Source organism: Aedes albopictus, unplaced genomic scaffold (assembly GCF_035046485.1).
Source record: "Aedes albopictus strain Foshan unplaced genomic scaffold, AalbF5 HiC_scaffold_670, whole genome shotgun sequence".
Taxonomy (NCBI): Eukaryota; Metazoa; Arthropoda; class Insecta; order Diptera; family Culicidae; genus Aedes; species Aedes albopictus.
The window spans coordinates 1-8,616 of record NW_026917499.1 but is presented as its reverse complement, the minus strand read 5'-3'; the positions used below and the strand labels follow the sequence as shown (position 1 = coordinate 8,616).

At 36.1% G+C, this 8,616-nt stretch overlaps 1 protein-coding gene across 3 annotated transcripts; it reads left to right on the top strand.

The window, feature by feature from the left end:
- The first annotated feature begins 233 nt into the window (after positions 1-233).
- On the top strand, positions 234-7,276 carry LOC109424884 (uncharacterized). Of its 3 annotated transcripts, XR_009995912.1 has the most exons (5): positions 234-574; positions 1,428-1,559; positions 1,645-1,887; positions 6,951-7,163; positions 7,237-7,276. XR_009995912.1 is itself a non-coding variant. In XM_062843956.1 (4 exons), exons 1-4 carry the CDS (start codon positions 388-390, stop codon positions 6,986-6,988), a joined length of 600 nt encoding a protein of 199 aa, XP_062699940.1. In that variant the 5' UTR covers positions 234-387; the 3' UTR covers positions 6,989-7,276. The 3 variants fall into 3 exon arrangements, 1 of the variants encoding a protein (XP_062699940.1); XM_062843956.1 differs by having other exon boundaries at positions 6,951-7,276; XR_009995913.1 differs by lacking the exons at positions 234-574; positions 1,428-1,559; positions 1,645-1,887 and adding an exon at positions 1,907-6,851 and having other exon boundaries at positions 6,951-7,276.
- The last annotated feature ends 1,340 nt before the right edge of the window (positions 7,277-8,616 follow it).

Genomic DNA, 8,616 nt, shown 5'->3' with positions numbered 1-8,616 from the left:
TGCCCCGGTGTACCGTATATAATACTGATATTTGCTTTAGGTAGTAAAACTTCCTGCAACAGAGAGCTTACATCCGCACAGCACAAGAGTACGATGCGAACTGAGGTTGGAAGCCCTAAATTTCTTCTTTTGATATTATTTGACATCTGAAAACTCAGCCTAGTTAGTGATAGTCCTTCACTAACTGAGCTAAAAGCTTAGTGCAACAAACAAAAGTTGCCGGTACTATTTATTTACTTGTCCCTATCCAGTAAGTTTTTTATAATTAAGATTTTCAATTCAATGCTTGTTTTTTTTTTTCAATTTCTATGTATTTTTAGTCACTCTGCCGGACATACAATCTAATCGGCCACAAAACTATCTCTATTAAACCAAGCGTTGCGAGCGATGTCAAAAAAATCTGGATCACTTGGGAATAATCGAGGATTCATCTTTAGTGAGCATCCGTATTCACGACAATTTTCAGCTGAATGGCAAGATGGAAATTCATACAATAACAACAGCAGCAGCGATGATGAGTTCATCGAAGGCAATTTAGTACATAAACTGTCACAAAGTCAAAAGATTACGTCATGTATGTAATATTAAGGTGGTTCAAAAAATCGTTTTTGCTCCACACCGCTTATTTGATTCATAACTAGATTCTATGCCTTCTCCCAAATTTTGAGATGAATTGGTTGAAAATTGGGAGTGCACAAGCCCTTCAAAGTTTGTATGGGAAAACGACGTTTTTCATTCAATTGACCATAGCATTTCCCCAAGTGCTCTAGAGTGTTAGTTGACCCTTGGTACTCCTAGGCTACTCTATCAGCTACAACTTTGCCGAATACCACATTCAAATCGGACATCTCATTAATTAGTTATCAATTTTTATCCAATTGGAGAAACTTTAACAGTGATCCTTCAGCTTCCCAGCAGGCAACTTTGCTGCACATGGCGCCAAAGATAGCACACAGAAATCATGGCTACTATGTTTCAAGGCAAATGGCAGTGATGCCCATACTGTAACCATCATAATCAAAGATTTTCATTCTGGATAAAAATCATTAACTAATTAACAAGGCGTACGATTTGAATTTGGTCTTTAGCAAAGTTGCAGATGATAGATTAGCCTAGGGGTACCAAGGGTCAACTAACACTCTAGGCCACTTGGGGAAATTCTACGGTCAATTGAATAAAAAACGTCCCTTTCCCATAGTAATTTCCATACAAACTTTGAAGGGCTTGTGCGCTCTCAATTTTCAACCAAATCAGCTCAATTTTTGGGAGAAGGCTTAGAATCTGGTTAATACGCTGATTACGAATCGAATAAGCGGTGTGGAGCAAAAACGATTCTTTGAACCACGCTGATGTACAATATACAGCATAGTTTAAATAAGTGAGACATTTCAAAAATACTCAACTAATTTTTAATAAAAAAAATCCAGCCGGAAGAGTCAGTCATTCAAATGACTTGGAATGCAATGGAATGATCGATAGCGACAGCTCATTTCACATGCAACAGTCACCAGGACATCATGTACGATACATCACACCGCATTCGACAGGAACTATTAACAGTAAAGGATTTTTTTTTTCTGGCAGAAATAATAAATTATTCGATTTTTATACCAACAAATATTAAACGCAATATTGATTTTCTAGGTGAATCTGGATATATGAATGGTAAAAACATGCTTATAACAAGCAATACCTTAACCAAAGGATCACGATCTCATAGAAATGGAAATTGTACAGTAAATAGGCGATTAATGCCAAATGGGCAGTCCGTCTTAACTTCTTCGAGCAGCACTATATCTTCCGTTAGTAACAATATTGAACGGGATCGGGAGAGTAAAGACTCACGAAAAATGACGGATGAGCCGAGATACTATGTTATGGAATCAGGTATGATTATGATCTTTAACTTAATTCATTTTTATCAAAGACAACAACCAATATAACAAACAGTTCCCACTTTTTTGCATCAGGGAATATACATAGATGGAATACCTTCTTTAACATGAAGTGGTGTCAATATGAAAATTAGAACAGTGATAAGCTGTCAAATCCATATTAATTTTTGTTCCAACTTGCATAGAGACTATAGAGACAGTACACCGAGAATAAAATCTACTCAGTGACTGAGTTGGTCTTACTCAGAAATCAAAAAATCCTTTGTTTTCTTACTCAGTTTCCGTTAAAAGTGGGACAACCCATTGGCACTGGGTTGTCCCAGTTTTAGCCGAAACTGAGTAAGAAAACAAAGGGGCCCCGTACCGTGGGTAGATCACCTTATAATGGTGCGTTACGGTGTAAGATCTACCATAACAAATTCTGATCTTGTAATTGTTTAGCTTTGTTAATTTAAATGCAGTAAAATTCCAAAATCATAATTTGTTCGACTTTTTTTTGTATTATGTTTTTTATTGTTAATAAACCATTTGTTTCAGGAGGATTCAGGTAATTTTTGTCTATGTATAGAGTAGAGAGATTTATTTCCGTAAATTATGTAACTGTTGTGAGCCTATCACCATTTAATACTATTTTCTATTTCAGATGTACAAGCGGGCAACCCTGCAGTAGGGAAGACGAAACACCCTTCTTATTTTTTGAAACAACCTTATTATTCGGTGGTGGGTAGACCACGTTGTCCGCGTCGTTTTTATTCGAGCCGAGTGTCGTAATGTCGCGGGTGTGGACGCGTTTTTTTTTTAGAAAAATTGATTTTATTTTTCGGATCGCCAACCATGGTTTTAATCGTTTTACGCGATCTTGTTTTATTTTTTTTAGATAAACTGAGATATTTTTTGTTGTTGTGTAACGCGTTTTTTTTGTTTATTTTATTTTCTCCATTTTTTTTTTCCTTGCGTGTTAAACATTTATTGCAAAGTGACGATGACCCTGGAGGGATCGGTTCTGCTTGTGCCTCGCACTGAGCCGAAACATACCTATTTATACAATAAATAGAAAAAAAGTATCTTTTGATTTTATTTTCTTCAGCTCGTTTCCCGTAATTTTTTTCAAATAAATTGAGATGGTCTTTTTTCGTTGTTTTCGCTTTTTTTTATGTAAATTGGGGTTTTTTTTCTCGAATCGCCAGTTTTTTTTTTCACGCGTTTCAAACATCTATTGTAATGTTTCGATGACCCTGGAGGGATCGGTTCTGCTTGAGCCTCTTACTGAGCAGAAACATAATTATTTAAACAATAAATAGAAAAAAATCTCTTTTGATTGCCGACTTTCAAAAGATTAAATTTAAACCAACTAAACAACCAATGCCGTGAATCCATCGCCAGCTTGTCAGGCGAATCCTTGACCTACATAATACATCTCCCAACCACCCACTCCGTAGTACTTATGGGAGTGTCACTGAGTCGGAGACCTCTAAAATAAGTGCTACATCAACATTTCCTTCCCCTATCCCAAGTTACGGTAAAGATGGGCGTGGCCGGGAATAATGACATTTGTGCTTGTGATATTCTTGCATAAGATTGGAGCGAAGTTAACTCCCCAGCTTTGTTCCGAAAAGCAATCCGAGCAAGATTAGCAAAAGGTACATGGATGTTGTTAGTATCCAATCTACGAAGTATACCGTAACTACGCTAACGCTTAACTGAGTAAGAAAACAAAGAATTTTCGATTTTTGAGTAAGACCAACTCAGCCACTGGGTAGAATTTTTTTCTCGGTGTTATAAAAACACTATACGCAAAGACACGAAATGTTCCAATTGGAATTCCAAATCTACTGTCAATTTCATACCAATCAAGCGGCATTGTTCGGAGGCATCATCGTCATGATGTGGCAATCATCCCCAAGTAACATTTCTACAATCGTTCAGCATTCTTGGTTATTTAAAACAGTTTTATTAACACAATGAGCTTCCTGTTTTGCTTAAACAGAGCATTTAAGGATGCTAATCCATCACAATTCAAAACTTTACTTATGCCGTTTTTGTTTTTCAATGATGTTGTTCAAATCGTTCAAAGGCATGAATAAAACGATCTAGTAGTCCATATCAATTTGATCAACATATAGGACGATAAAAAATGACGTCACATGTTTACCAATAATAGCCTGTCTTGTCTTATTGTATGCCGTGTATATGTTATGGTAATCAAATTGTTCTAATTTTGGATAACATTAGGTTAACTCGCTGGTTCATCTCATCCCACCCGTTTCAATTTGCCTCAGTGTATCTTATTTTCAGTGTTGATAAGATAGTTCAAGTCAGTAAATGTCAAAAAAGTCATTCTCTGCTTCTTAGAATGTCTTGAATTGGAACTTATTATACAAAAATTGGTAATCTTACGAAAGGTGTTTGTAACCGCTATTTGAAGTTGAGATGAATCGGAGGATTCGCCTTTTTTTTGCTTTGTCACTGTTTCCTGGGCTGTTTCACTGGTCCGCGACTAATACGTCTTCGCGCGGAGAAATAATTGAGAAAATCGACAGGAAAGTAAGATAAACGCGAAAATATGGCTCAACATTTTGTGGAGAATATCTTTAAAAAAAATCATAGGCAGTAGAAAGCTTTTCTAGAGAGCAAGCTTTTTTAGAAATCTTTGCTAGTTAATTTCTGTATGAAGGGATTGAATAACAAAACCTAAAAATCAATTAATGATATCACCATAATTCCTTAACACAATCAAGACAAAAACTTGTTGAGCTTACGTGATTTTTTACTTTGTATGTGTTTTTCAGCAGTTCTTATGTGACATTTTTAAAAATATACCTAAAAATTCAAATTTCATCGTAAAGTAAATCGTGAATAACTCTAAAACGGATAGAAAAAAACGCCATGCTATCTTCGGCAAAGTTTTTCCTCATAAAATTTCCTAAGTTGTCGTCATACAAAAGTTTGTTTCTAATTACCCTTAGCTATCATTTGCAGCGTGAGCCCCCAAGCTTTTTGACTTGGTTCAATTTTAGGACAACCTACTATTCATGCATGTTTCACCATAAATCTCAAGTGGCACTAGAATGTGGAATATTATACAATGAAAAAATTCGGAACAAAATGTATGATCAAACTAAAACGCTGTATTCCGATCCATTTGATTTTCATCCAATTTAACAAGTTGAGACCGAAGCACATTTGTGATTGCAATAATATTACGATTATTAGTGGAAAGAGCAGGTACCTAGTTAGAATAACATGAAACAGGTTACAATAAATGCTCTATTACACAGCGCAACATTTTTTGTCTCAAGAGCAAACTTATGTGTCTCTGATAGATTTTGATCCGAATCCGGGCTCAGATTTGCTCCAGCACGTCACAATTTTAAGCCATACCTCAATTTATAGGACAAAATATGCGATTTTGGGCTTTTTTTACTGCAAGCCATTAAGCATGGAAATATATTTTTTAAGCAATCAAAGGATGAATTGGTCAATTAACATCTAAATTAACGACTCATGCAAAATATTTTGTTTTATCAAATCAAATTGGATAGGTTTAAGTATTTTATGTCAGTAGGTAAACTTGCATGCAACTTTTGGAAGGAGACTTGTATGTTAAATATCGTACCCAACATAAATCGCATAAAACTATTAAATTCGATTTGATAAAACGAAATATTTTGCATGAGTCGTAATTTAAATGTTAATTAACCAATTTATCCTTTGATTGCTCGTTTCCCGTAATTTTTTTCAAATAAATTGAGATGGTCTTTTTTCGTTGTTTTCGCTTTTTTTTATGTAAATTGGGTTTTTTTTTCTCGAATCGCCAGTTTTTTTTTTCACGCGTTTCAAACATCTATTGTAATGTTTCGATGACCCTGGAGGGATCGGTTCTGCTTGAGCCTCTTACTGAGCAGAAACATAATTATTTAAACAATAAATAGAAAAAAATCTCTTTTGATTGCCGGCTCTCAAAAGATTAAATTTAAACCAACTAAACAACCAATGCCGTGAATCCATCGCCAGCTTGTCAGGCGAATCCTTGACCTACATAATACATCTCCCAACCACCCACTCCGTAGTACTTATGGGAGTGTCACTGAGTCGGAGACCTCTAAAATAAGTGCTACATCAACATTTCCTTCCCCTATCCCAAGTTACGGTAAAGATGGGCGTGGCCGGGAATAATGACATTTGTGCTTGTGATATTCTTGCATAAGATTGGAGCGAAGTTAACTCCCCAGCTTTGTTCCGAAAAGCAATCCGAGCAAGATTAGCAAAAGGTACATGAATGTTGTTAGTATCCAATCTACGAAGTATACCGTAACTACGCTAACGCTTAACTGAGTAAGAAAACAAAGAATTTTCGATTTTTGAGTAAGACCAACTCAGCCACTGGGTAGAATTTTTTTCTCGGTGTAATAAAAACACTATACGCAAAGACACGAAATGTTCCAATTGGAATTCCAAATCTACTGTCAATTTCATACCAATCAAGCGGCATTGTTCGGAGGCATCATCGTCATGATGTGGCAATCATCCCCAAGTAACATTTCTACAATCGTTCAGCATTCTTGGTTATTTAAAACAGTTTTATTAACACAATGAGCTTCCTGTTTTGCTTAAACAGAGCATTTAAGGATGCTAATCCATCACAATTCAAAACTTCACTTATGGTTATTGCCACAACCTTTCGGAGATCGAATATAAAGCCAGTATCCATTGGAATTCAAAACACATTTATTGTGGCTCTCTGTTCTTTTTTAAAACCGATTCATTAAACCTCTACGATATTGTATTATGAATGTCACGATAAAAGATATCAACAGCATATTTGGCAATTTTAAAATCCACATCTTAATTTATTGGCTTTATACAATAGTGAATGGCATGTTTTGATGCTCTCTGGTGTTGATAAATGCAATTATAAATATGGTGTTGATGGCTTACGAAAAACAACAAAAAAAGGTCGATATATGAATATGTTTTGATCAGAAAAATAAGTTTACACTATTTGTCTTTATTTTTTATTTTCCTTATTTTTTAATACTTTTTGTTTTATTACAGGTGAATTTATGCAATGCGACCGGTGGCCTGACCGGTAAAAAAGCCTGAAACCGCATTCAATTTCAACAGCGGCAATTTTCAGTACATCTGACCGGGAACGGGCCGCGAGCTATGAACGTGGTTCTCAACATTCTAAGAGGCTCGGACGGCGTGCCTGATCGAGCAAAGTCGAGCCAATGAGAAGCAGTAGAAGTTAATATCCGAGACCCGGAAGTAACACGACCTGTTCCCGATCCGATGTAACGAATGTAGTCTCTCAATCGTCTCCTTTTAATAAACTTTGCAGGGGCCATGGTTCACCGCCCGGCAGCGCTCCTTGTCCATCACGATAGATGTTCTAATTAGGAACGAACGCGATCCGCTATTTCTTACACCATGTCACACCGGTTAATTACTGCTGGATTTACCCGGCAGTCCGAATATGCTCTATATAACGCGGCACACTTTTTAGCGGAGTAACGTTGATATTTTTTCTTGAAAACTAACAGAACAGGGTCAAAATTATACCTGAGTGCTGTTTGGCAACCATAAAAGCTGAAAAATAGCCAAACGATCTCTAATTGAAATTTAAGCTAACATTTTAGCAAACATTCTCTCTTCACAAATGCGGTATTAAACTTATATGCTCTAATTCAGTCTTTTATGCAAGCAAATCAACAATGTAAATAAGAATGATTATTTTGTTCACCTCCATATTAAGCTCTAAATTCTCAGCTAATTTATGACATTGCTAACATTGCTCTTTTGATATGAAATTTTCTCGGTGACACAATGTACTGACAAAACGGCTTGACGAACCACAAAAAGCATTTGAATGACAAATGACCACATTTCCTAAATTGATTATAAAATCGGTTTTTTTTTTGCTTAATTTGGTGGAAAATATTTATAATTTTGGAGGGGGAAAGTGTTTTTTCAGCCTATTCATTAGGTTGTCCCAAAAATGCATATAATTAAAAGCTTGGGGGCTCACCCTGCAAATGATAGCTAAGGGTGTTAGAAACAAACTTTTGTATGACGGCAACTTTCAGAAATGACGTTTAGAGGTCGCCCCGGGGTCTCCAGTTAGCCTAGTGGTTAAGGCTATGGATCGCCAATCCGGAGACGGCGGGTTCGATTCCCGATCCGGTCGGGAAAATTTTCTCGACTCCCTGGGCATAGTGTATCATTGTGCTTGCCTCACAATATACTAATTCATGCAATGGCTGGCAAAGAAAGCCCTCCAATTAATAACTGTGGAAGTGCTCAAAGAACACTAAGTTGGAGAGAGGCAGGCCAAGTTCCAGTGGGAACGTAGAGCCATACAGAAGAAGAAGAAGAAGGTCGCCCCGGGGAGAATTTTGAAAAATGGCCATTTTTCGTAATAAATTTCAAACAAATTTTTTTCCCGTACAAAAATGGTCAATACCCACCATTTTTATATTTTTTACAGCTTGATATAGATCCAAACTACTTGGGATAAAATATTAACGACATGTTTTGCTGGAAACTTTTTGATACTGAATTTTTGAATTTACTAAAATTTGTCATTTTTTGACATACTTTGCTTTTTACCCATCATAAAAAGTATCTCATCCAAATTTAAAATAATTTCCATAGAATGGCGTTTTTTCTATCCGTTTTAGAGTTATTCACGATTTACTTTTTGGTGAAATTTTTAGGTATA

What these genes read in the sequence shown, in the direction of transcription:
- LOC109424884 (XM_062843956.1), top strand. Translation starts at nt 388, where the DNA reads ATGTCAAAAAAATCTGGATCACTTGGGAATAATCGAGGATTCATCTTT. An exon ending in AAGTCAAAAGATTACGTCAT is followed by an intron (nt 575 to 1,427) that starts GTATGTAATATT and finishes AAAAAAATCCAG; the next exon opens with CCGGAAGAGTCAGTCATTCA. An exon ending in ATACTATGTTATGGAATCAG is followed by an intron (nt 1,888 to 6,950) that starts GTATGATTATGA and finishes GTTTTATTACAG; the next exon opens with GTGAATTTATGCAATGCGAC.